The sequence below is a fragment of the Triturus cristatus genome, chromosome 3_1 (genome assembly GCF_964204655.1).
Source record: "Triturus cristatus chromosome 3_1, aTriCri1.1, whole genome shotgun sequence".
Lineage (NCBI taxonomy): Eukaryota > Metazoa > Chordata > Amphibia > Caudata > Salamandridae > Triturus > Triturus cristatus.
In genome coordinates, this window is record NC_140583.1 from 256,939,126 (window position 1) to 256,951,176 (window position 12,051).

Sequence of the window (12,051 nt, forward strand, 5' to 3'; positions counted from 1 at the left end):
TCATTTGTTTTTCATTGTGGTGGTGGTCAATCTGGAGGATGGCGATCCATCAGAATGGCAGAGGTAATGTCCTCCTCTACTCTGACCGACGGAGTCCTATCCACCAAAGGGTGAATCAGGAACCATGCTTTTACTACTTTAATCTACAGTGGGGCAAGGACTTGGTCCAAGTGCAGCCATCGCTCCCTGAGCGGACTATGGTGTGAAATGGACTACAGTGGTTTCTCAGTTAAATAACTTTAGGCGTTATGCTTTAGGCTGACAGTCCAGGCGGAAACTACATCACCACACTGTTAGCAGCACCTCCTATTAAGACCTAAATATTTATTTTATCTCAAGATCTGCATTTGGCATAGCAGACTCTTGTGACCATCCACCAGAGTACAGTTCCTGCTGGTGTTAAATCAAGCTCTGAGCAGCCACCGTAGAAGCTAGCCTGTGATGCTCTCCACAGATTTGACCAAATCACCCCAATTTATTATTTGGAACGTAAATTAAACCCTTTTTTAAATTGTGCTCCTGGCACATATTGTTAGGTTTTTTTTCGTGCAACAATAAATGGTGATTGCAATCTAGAGTATGTGCCCTTCTACATTTTGAGTTTCATAGATTTTATAAAATGTTTCAGGTTCAATTCTGTCTCCTAATTGATACCATGATTCCGACAGGCTATTAATTTGATTTAGATCAGAGCACTGACAGACATCATTACATTCTGTGGGGAGCAGCTAAACCTTCATAAAAAGAAAAGTCTTACACATTTGCCATCCAACCAAACTAGGACATAGGTACTTGTATTGTGACTTGTTTTATATAATCTTTTATTCTGAATCTCAACTATTGTACTTATGCTGCCTTGTTGGGTATACGTTGGTTTACATTTCACAATTTATATTTATGTAAATATGTTAGAAAATGCTGAAAAGTCTTAGTCAAGAACACAATACATAAAATGTGAAATAAAAGATAAAGTTGGTGGAAATCACCTATGGTTTTAGCATGGCAAAGAATACAGCACCTTCCGCTGCTTCTACAGGACTGATAAAGGAAAGTTTACTAAATTCACTTCCATTTCTGCTCCATTATCACATGTGTGTATTGCAGACATCCCTTACTTTCAGACAATGGCATCAGCCCTTTTACACGTAAAATATATCAGTACTTACCGCAGCTTCCAGACTAAACTTCAAATTAATGAACTCCGTGGTGTTGGGATTACTCAAATTGTCCGTGTAGTTTTCACTTGTAATTCTAAAGCTCAAAGGTAGACTGAGAGCAGGAGCAGCAGTCCCAGTTGCATTGGAAGAGGTTGACCCTGGGTTTGTTAGGGCTGTCGCAGTGCTGGAAACATTTCCTGCTGTCAACATCGAAGACTGAGTTCCAGAAGTGGAAGATGATGATGAATTAGTCGTACTCACTGGAGATGAAGTAACTGTTAGTGTTGTGTTAGCCGTACTAGCTGGAGGTGTAGTGTTTGTAAATGTTGTGTTAGTCGTACTAGCTGGAGATGCAGTGTTTGTAAATAATGAATTGTTTGTACTAGCTGGAGATGAAGTGTTTGTAAGTGATGTATTGGTTGTACTAGCTGGAGATGCAGTGTTTGTAAATAATGAATTGTTCGTACTAGCTGTATATGAAGTGTTGATAAGTGATGTATTGGTTGTACTAGCTGGAGATGCAGTGTTGGTAAGTGATGTATTGGTTGTACTAGCTAGAGATGTGGTGCTTGTAAGTGATGTATTGGTTGTAGTAGTTTGAGATGCATTGTTTGTAGTTGCTGATGATGTCACTGATATTACAGGCTGAGTTCCAGAAGTCGAGGACACTCCATTTGTTGACGGTGGTGAGTTGGTTGATGAAGTTGGAGAGACAGTACCTTGGAGAGAGAAAGAAGATTGTCTCACCAAAGGTACACAAACACACACACACACACACACATGCACTTATAGGAAAACCTGTTAAGATAGTAAGATCCAGAGAGAGAAACGAAAAGAGAAAATAAGATGGTGGTGTAACTGGCCCAGAGGAGAGTGCTAATGAAGCCTAGCAAGGCCAAAACGAGTCTGAGGTGCTAGTTTTCATTTTTTAGGGGACTCTTGCTTGTCAGGTTAGGGTGGACTGATGCCATGATGTGCGGGGTCAGTACATATTTACAAACAGTGGCAAAGAGGGCATACAAGATTGGTTGGAATGCTTTCCAGAACAAAGGCCAGTAGTTTAGCATGTTTCAAACCATTCCTCCCATTCCATTTAGCAGGTTTGAGTGTGTTATAGTCAAATGTCTTGAAATTAAATATCAATCCTGCTCTTCTAGATGCTACTCTAGAAGGTGCCAGACACCTAACATGCTTTTAAAATAAATGACATGACTGGCAATTAAATTCAATTTGAGGTAAATTTGTGAGTGTTTGATCCCTTGCATCTGCAGCTTTAAAGCAATGCATAAGTGGATCTTGAAGACTCACTATTGGACTGGATGCTTGTGCGGTCCTCTTCAAACTCTTTCAGACAGCATTGTTATTACCCACTTGATGATATCCTGTGTGGTAGGTACTGATGAGATGCTGTTAAAATCAAACTCTGCATCAACAATCACAAAGCCACTCCTGGGAAGGAGGTTTGAAATGGAAATATGATCTGAGAAAGATGTTTTGGAGTTATAGAACTATCTTTTGTACTCGACACAAGTAGCTCAGAGCATGATTTATTTGCAAGATGCTGATGGAGATAGAGGCAAAGATGGGATACTTGGTCCTGAAGATAAATTATGTGTGGGTGATTTTGTTCCTGTCAAGCTTGGAAGATGGGTGAGTTTTAATCAATTCTTTCTGATCCCAATTTGATTCCACATGTTCTCTGGAATACTATCATTTTGGGTAATGGTGATGAATGGAGCACCAGAAGGCTGGCATTGTGCAAAGGGAAGCATTGCACAGAGAGGATAGTTGAGACAAGTGTTGACAGGCAGGAGGAGAGAAGAAAAAGAACTAAAAGAAGCCCAGAAAGGAAGTGTGAGGTTTCATTAACGTTCAATCTACAGTTTGTTGTGTTCAACAGGTATGTTATTCTTATGTCTGTATGTGCATAGTATTCAGTTCTTTTTGTATTTATTTTCCCTTTATTCATGTGTATTCGCATGTTCCTTGTTTTCAGTAGAGACCATTAGTTTTTGTTTTTCTATAAGAAGGAAGATGTGTTCTGTCCTATGTTTCTTTAGGAGCTGTTCTTTGCATAGAATGTTTGTGTGGAACAAAGGCTTGGTTTTCTGTGGGTTATCAAGCATGATATTGGGGACCTGACAAATGGATTCTGTAATTGGTCTATGAGAATGAAAGCAGCTCATTTGTGCCTGGTATTGCTACTTCTTTTCAGTCAGCTCGTCGTCTTAATGGGACACTCTGCTGAAGAGAGAGGTTTCTGATGTCCCGACACCTGTCCACTTGCCTTAGTATACTAGAATGCATGCTTTCTTGACTGATGTAGTGATGGGTGGTGTCCTGACTGCAGCAACATAGCAACCAGCAGTACTCCCAGTTTAAGGTGGGATGATACAGGATCAAAAAGCACATTTGGCATGTTGGTCAAACAAAACATGAAGAAGCATCCATATTATATTAGTGGCTTTGAACAGAATATCTGCACTGGAGAGCACACGGTCATTTCCCTAGAAAGGAGTCATTGCATGAGTCTTCACAGTGTGCTATGTAAGGATTATTGGAACTTGATAACCATGGTTTATCCTTGGTACCAGACCTGCACATGCCAATATGTTTGAACAGATAAATAAATAAATAAATCCTTATGCAGTATTTGCCATGTTACCAAGATTGTCGAGCAGGTGATGGATTCAGCACACCTGTAACTAAGCAGTGGTTGCTTCTCATGTCATGTGCCACAAGCTGCGGTTCACCTCCACACACTATCTTCTAATTGGCCTGAACTCATCAGAAACCCTTTTATTGGCACGTGTGCTTTGTCTAACTCTATTTTGTGGCTGCATTCTTTATCTGCTTCCTGGTATATTTTTGTAGCTAAAAAACATGCCAAACATCCTGATCTCTAATACTGTGCATTATTTATAGTTAGCAAAGGTGAGAGTTCATAAGCTGTCATTTTTTGGAGCTACTATTAAGTTCTGAGGGCCAGCTCGGCTCTGTCAGTTTATACCTGCAGACATGCCCCCTAGTTTCACATGAAAATGTGTCTGTGCTTGTGTTTCTACATCTCTGTGCCAGTCTGACACCTACTGTGTCCTTGGCCAAGGAGGTACTGCCTGCTTCTGCCTCATCCTAGTAGATAATGAACTCACTAAGGCTTCAGTCTATGCTAATTACTCTTTTTACTTTGTGTGAAGCTGTTTTCTTTATCCTCAACCCACCACGATTAGTACTTGTTGCTAAAGCACAGATACCACCTGAGTCATTCTTTGGTGTGAATGTCCTGAGTACAATCTAGGTAGTCAGCCGTAGGCAGCAATGCACTCTAGGCACTTTAGCTTTTGTGGGCCTCACATACCCTTCCAGTTGCAACTTCTTCAAAGCACCTCTCTACGGATGCATGTTCCAGGAATTGTTTGCCACTGTTTCCTACACTGCAGGGTCTGTTCAATTTCCCGTACTTCACCATCCTTGGCCAATGTCCTCTTCTGTTTGCTACTACACTTCTATCTCTTACAATCATAAACCTTACTAGTTAGTCTGCTGACAACACGCCTCCGAGTTCCTTTTATGGCAACGAGAATTTACATGTTTATAATTCTTCTATATTTGTCATAATTCATTGCTACCTTCAGACATGAAATGTATTGGGTATACTAAAGGTGGTTACTAGTTGTAAAACATGTTAACAGAGAAAGTCTTAAAAACAACCCGAGAGCCGACAATTCGGTTCATTATAATTATTGGAATGTATACAGTTCTACAGCCTATGGGTGTGGAACCTCAACTTTGGGGGCGTCTGTCGTCTTAATGTTGCACAGCTCAATGGGAGAAATGGGTTCCTGGAAGTGGAAGGATGCAGAATGTTCCTGTTTACTTTGAGACACATCAAGCACTGGCAGATGTTGAGTAAGTACCAGCAGAAAAAAAACTCAATATTCTGAATGCCCCTCCTCTCCACCATGACCCTAACTCAGAAATCTGAAACAGATTTTTTTCATAAAAGTGCTCGAAATGTGACAACAAAGGGTACATTTTATAGATGCTACCATAAAAAAGTGTTGCTGAAAGCAAAGTCAAGTTGGTTGTCCTGTTTACATCTAACCGAGCAATTCCCTGCGTGATGTAAAGTAAATAGTGCAAGCTGATGAATGTTTTGATGGTAAGCAAATCATCTGAAATGCTATAGTGTTGAATATTTTAGTTGAAATTATTCAGAAATTTGCTATAAAGATGCTTCCTAAGAAAAGTGTTTTTCCAATAACTCAAATAGAAGCCTCAGACAGATGAGTAAGAAAAGACATGCAAGGAAAACAGGAAGGATTCTAGGGAAAGTGCTAATAAACAAGATGGCCCGGCATAACACTCAAACCTTGATTCTTTGGTTACAGGGCATAGTGATTACAGATATTCTTTATCAATTAGAAATGAATGTTTCAAATGAGGGCACCATTCTGAGTCCCATACCCATCTCGTTCATGGCTTCCCACCCCCTATATTAGAGGATGGTGAAGACGAGTCACTCACTGTTGGAATAGACGCTTGTGGGGTCCACTTGATATTCTCCCAGGGACCTTCCTGGGCCTCCCGTAGCTGTTTTGCTCTGGTGTCCAGCAGAAAACAGCAATTTAGGGACTACGTATTGAAACTGCAACCATTTTGTTATCCCTGCCATTTATCTACTTCTGTGAGATTTTTAACATGTTTAACAGAGCCTCTCATTGCAGAGATTCAGGCCCGAGTGCAGAGACTCCCCCACGACTGCATGGCCTCCACCGTGAGAGTGGAGACCCTTTGTAAATTAAGGCCAGAGTGGAATGTACTTCTTGAAGTCAGAACGTTACCATGAGAGGAAGTGCAGGATTGGACAGTGGTCTGATGCAAGCTTAAGAACCTGCCGTCCTGGGACAAAGAATGCTATTTTGAACATTAGAACCAATGGCCACTGCAAGGATTTTTGCCAACAGAAGGAAAGTGATATTTTGCCAGCTAGCATCCGAGACTATCAATGGGTTATCGACAGAGGGTACTGGTTTTCAGTGGCTGTGAAATACAGCCTCGTAAGGGGCAATGGGAAGTTAGAATTCAATCAGATGATGGAAACTATGTTGGTTATTCCTCAATCACCCACCCCCGAATCCTCTGCTCTTTACAGAGATCCGTTGAAAGACTAGCCTGCTGTCAGTCGGGAACGGTCAGTGGAGGTGCACTCAGTTTTAATGCCAGGGGGTTGGTCCTAATGTTAGCCTTGAATATCCTTGGTTTTAATAACAGTGAGTTTCTAACCTGCTGTCAGTGTTTGGAGCCCTCAGGTTCAGTGATAGATCGTGTCTGGTTTCCTAGCAATACCTAGAGCGCTCAGTTTTCATGACTAATGGTGTTCGTTGCCAGCGTCTGAAGTGTGGGATTCTGGCCCGCTGTCAGTGTTTCGGTCTCTTTGTTTAATGACTGGTAATTTCAGCCACAGTTGTAGTCTAAGCCATTGAGTTATTAGTATGTTCAGGGTCTGACCTGAAGCCAGGGTTTAGGGATCTTGATATGTATGCCAATGTGGTGGTGCACTACTCTCAGTGTCTGGAGACCTCAGTTTTAATGCCAGTAGCGTTCCATCCTCCTGTCATTGCTTGCGCCCATTAGTTATCAACGCCCAGGGAGTGGCTGACCTTCTGCAGGTTCTAGGCCATTGGTTCTGCCATGCTATTGTCTGAGGATTTACATTTTAATAAGAGGCATGTTCTGGGATGCGATCAGTTTCTGGAGCCTCGGGTAGGACAAAGCGCAGGTCCATGGAGATGTGCTTCAGTGCTCTGCAGGAGCTGAGAGAGTGTCACATCACCTTTCAACATGAATGTTCTAGCTCAGCAGTTGGGGTCTTTTACTGGTATTGCCTTTCTGTTAGTTGTAATATTCCCCATTCCCTGGTAGTTTCGAAGCTAAGACCACTTGAAGGTGGAAACATCAATTGCACAATACAAGAGTTCTACATAATGATGTCACAGTTCCTTCCATGTCTCTGTTCACAGTGTGAAATAGCTGTTTCACTTTTGTTTTCCATCTGATGATAGAAGCCCAAAGGCTGGACCCACCCCTTTGATGCTTCCCACCCTCCTGTAATCAGTGTGCTTTGGAGGCAGGGTCACTCACTGGATTTGATGCTCGTGGGGTCCACTGTGAAGTTGCCCAGGTCACCACTGGCCACGGTCTCATTGAGGGTACTGGCGATGTTATCCACAGTAGGAACCGAAGTGTTGTTAAACTCAACCTGTGTATCGACAATCACAGAACCTTGCCTACAAACAAACATGACAAGTGCTCGTTACTTTACATGAGACTCAATGAAAATATCAGGTCACCGCGCCTTTAACAGAAACAATACCCATGTGGCTAAATCAATACGTTTTTTTCTTTTTTTTTACTGAAGAGAATCAAATAGTCCTGTTTCGTTTTCACTTGTTTTTTCAATAAAGATTTCCCTGGTGGATAAAGAAAATGGCTTCTATGATGACTCCACCAAACATAACATGTAATTTAACAATCTATGATGTCTAACTTGCAATATGTGTCTATATTACTATTATGTGGATCTAATGACATTTATAAACCAGTCTCCGTTTAGCCTATTGATTTATGATCTCACCAGAACCCCTCAATCGCATTGCAGGACCATATTACAGGGTTACTTGTAGGAACACATTGCACATTATTCTTTTATATATTATGTTTATTTTTGTGCAATTGTAATGAAAATAATGCCTATTTTCAAAGACGTAAATGGTTAGTGAAAACAATAAGTGAAATTCTGGGCGATATGGATTTTTTGTCATAGAAACAAAAAAAGAAAATTATTTAACCTGTTAAAGTATGCTGGTATGTATTCTGTCCATCAGGGTGGTGAAGGACATTACGTCTGACACCCTGACAGACAAAGAAACATCATATTTAGAGATCAGTGCTGGCTCGACGGTGATCTCTATATTGTCATATGAACTACTACTTTTCTGACAAAAATACGTTTGTGACGGAGTACCCTGTCCGCCAAGGTCTGTATCATGCCCTTAATCATGTAAAAAAGAATGCAGGATTTTATAGAAAACAGGCTTTGTTTTGTTTAAAAAAAAGTAATCTGTCTATATTTATTTATAAATAAATATAACCACACTTGGGTACCATTTAATGAATTTGCACAAACATTTGCACAACTCTAGCAAAACTGAAATATGAAAACTTGGTCGTTCTGTCAATCACATTTTAATCTTTCATGAAATGTGATTGGCTAATAAGGGCTTGAAATATTGTTTTCCTGCCATCGATGAAGATTGGCCTAAAACACAATTCTGGCACATGAAAAAAATCACACAAAAAAGGGGTTGTGGCTTAGGCTTGTTGCGGAGTCTGGTTGGTCGTGTGAGATGGGCCTGGCCACAGGAATGGCCGTTCATACAACTACCGGGACACATGGGACTGTGTGTGCAGGGCCTGTCATTAACACCCTCTGTGCTTGGCAAAGGCAGTAAGGCTGTAGTCTGTGATGCAAAGGAGGGTTGGGCACAGAACCAGATCACAGGCCAAGCACTGCGTTCAGATTCTCTTCCTGCAGGCTGAACACACAGGCAGTGGTCCTCAGAATGACCTAATGACAGGGTTGAGCGCACAATCGCAAAGTTTTTAAGCATAGCATTAGCACAATGCTATCCACATCGAGCTCGAAATGGACAAGGTCTTTTGTCATTTCTACATCAAAATCTTTAATCATAGGATTAGGACAGTGCCATCAACGCCGAGCGGTTAATTGAAAATATTACAGTATTACAGTTTTGTATTCCTAAATCGCACCCAAGCCAACCTGAAATTAATTTCAAGCAAACCCTGACACATGCCCTATGCTTACATACGTTGCTAGAAGTAAATACATTTGACATGAGAAGATTCAGAGTGTTGTAGGGCGCTCTATACAGAAGCTGCTCTCCACCTAAACCTGGGAACTACCCAGAGTTCTCACCTTCTATTTTGTGTATGAATTAGTAGATACCTCTGAATCCGAAGTAACGGACGTGGAAGTGAGCGGTGACGAAAGAGAATCTCAGCCTACAGGAAGCGAGACGATCACCCCTTTTCACGAGGAGTTTCGGATCATAAGACAGACGTGGGGCAGGGGCGGAAGAGGAAAACCCTCGGAACCAAGGAGAAGAGCAAACGCCGGACGCGGAGAGGCGGCTGGCGCAAGCAGCAGTACCGCATCGCCTCGGATAACTCGGAGCAAACGGGGGATGAGACGGTAGAGTCACAAATGATCACTGTCGTTAATCTTACACCAAGACGATTAAGTGATGCAGAATTGAAGGTACTCCAACTTGGATTGGGCTTCTGCCCCTCAAAGAAATCGGAATATACCCAGACCAGGATCGATCTATTTAAATTTTCAAGAAAACTGAAACTGACCAAGTATTTTAAAGGCAAGGGATCTACCCAGAACAAAGGTAGAATGACCCAATTGGATATGGACAATCTTGTGGCGGGGGACTTGGAAACACTGGCTGTGTTGGAAGAACTCCAGGAGGAAGGAGACCCGAGGGAACTGATTCCCAACATCGCAGGAACCACTGATAAAGCAGGAATAGTGCAAATTAATCCGGGAAGCCCCTTCAAGCCCACATCGAGATTTGTTCCCATGATGCCGGCAGATTCAATTGACGTTTTCTCTGAAGCAGTCACACAAGAACTTATCAAACTACGTGGCAGAAACAATGCAAGGAGTGAACGTGGAAATATAACTGCGATTCAAAGAAAGGCCATTAAAAGTCTGCAGGAAGATAAAACGATTGTATGCAAACCATCGGATAAGGGTGGCAATGTGGTGCTGATGACTTTGGAATATTACCAAAATGAAGCCTTTAAACAACTCAATGATGAATCAAGTTATGCCAAGGTAACACGGAAGGATTTTGAAAGTAGTGTAGCGTCCTATCGAACACTTCTGAACAAGTGGTACCATAAAGGCATGCTGTCAAAAGAAGAGTATGGCTTCCTGGAATGTAAACACCCTAAAGTACCAACTTTTTACCACCTTCCGAAACTTCATAAGGACGCCATCAACCCACCCGGCCGTCCCATAGTTTCCTCCTTGGGCAGTCTGACCGAACATATGTCAACTTTTGTAGATTTCTTCCTGTCTGAATCCGTGACGAAACTCACCTCCTACATCAAGGACACCAAGGACTTCTTGATCAAAGTAGAAAGCATGCCTTGGGAGAACGATTACGTAATGATGACTCTTGACATCTCTAGTCTATACACCAGCATTGACCATATGCAAGGACTGGAGGCAATTAAGTACTTTCTGAGTAATCGCTCTATTAATCTGGTAGAACATAACAACATGCTAATAGAGTTTATAACATTCTGCCTGAGCAACAATATTTTTCTGTTCCAGGATTCCCTATTTAGACAGGTACGAGGTACCGCGATGGGGACCTGCTTCGCCCCCAGCTACGCGAACCTCTTCGTGGGCTGGTGGGAGGAGCAGGTCGCCTGGGCGGAGTCCAACTATAACTGGACCCATAGGGTCGTAAGTTGGACCAGATACATTGACGATTTATTCATTGTATTTAAAGGAACAGAAACACAGGCACTTGAATATGTGAAAGTACTGAATAATAATGACCTTAACCTCAAGTTCACGGGGGAGATAAGTAAGGTTTCCGTGAACTACCTGGACCTCACGGTGTTTGCCTCGGAGGGCAGACTGTGCACTCGCTTGCACAGGAAACCCACCGCGGGAAACTCCGTGTTGCATGCTCGAAGTTGCCATTCGGAATTAACTAAAACTAGCATTCCATATGGCGAACTTCTTCGGATTAAGAGAAACTGCACACGCAATTGCGATTATGTCTCTGCAGCACAAGAGAGCATGAATAGATTCAGGCTTAGAGGGTACCATCAGGATATTCTAGAGGTGGCCAAGAGAAAGGCCGAAGCAAAATCCAGAACCGATCTTATCATCGGGGAAGATAGCAACAACATGGAAAAAAGCAGTAAGAGAAGTAAGAACAACAACTTCAGAATGATCACCAATTTCTCAGAGGACGCCCAAACTATCAGGGAAATTTTTAGAAAGAACTGGCACATTTTGAAAGTAGATCCCATCATTGGTAGGGAGATACCCAAAGCTCCACTCATTACATTCAGAAGAGCGAGGACTCTAAGGGACGACTTAGTCCAGAGTCATTGTAACAAAATGAGCACCACACCACCCTTTGGGAAGATTACAGGCTTTTTTCCATGTATGAAGTGTAGAGCATGTAAAAACAGTCGGAAGGTCATTAATTACAGCATACCTGGTCTTGATCACCCCAGAAAGATAAACAAATTGTTGAATTGTAACACCTGTTTTACAGTGTATTGTTTGGTGTGCCCGTGTGGCTTGCGCTACATAGGCAGCACCATACACCCCACTAAGATCCGTATTCTTGAACACTTGAGGGCCATAAATAACAAGGATGTAAATTACCCGGTGGCCAGACACTTTGAAAAATTTCACCAAAGCAATAGGGACTTGCTTAGTTTCTTTTGCATAGATCATGTACCACCTAGTGTCAGAGGGGGTGATAGACAGCTACAATTGAGAAGATTAGAATCAAGACATATAATAGATAATCAGACCAGGATGCCTTTTGGTTTAAATAGTGGAGAAGAAATGTCCGTTCACCTGTAACAGTAAGAATCTGTTTGAAATTTAGGATGCAGCACTGAAGTTTTTTGGCAGCAATATACCCATCCAGGGTTTAATTGTTTTTCATGTATTATTTTGTGTTTATTGTTCAAGAAAGCCCATCCAGGGCGAGATATTGTACTTTGTAAACAATAAGAACCTTTAAGTTAACGGCAGATTTTGCAT

At 41.9% G+C, this 12,051-nt stretch overlaps 1 protein-coding gene across 1 annotated transcript in view; it reads right to left on the reverse strand.

The window, feature by feature from the left end:
* The window catches only part of LOC146860055 (uncharacterized), a 141,014-nt gene that overhangs the window by 87,119 nt on the left and 41,844 nt on the right, over positions 1–12,051 (reverse strand). The window contains exons 8-9 of the mRNA XM_085643830.1: positions 7,302–7,447; positions 1,167–1,876 (exon numbers count right to left, since the gene is read on the reverse strand). Of these exons, the coding sequence (XP_085499956.1) occupies positions 1,167–1,876; positions 7,302–7,447 (856 nt within the window). The remainder of the gene's footprint in view (positions 1–1,166; positions 1,877–7,301; positions 7,448–12,051) is intronic.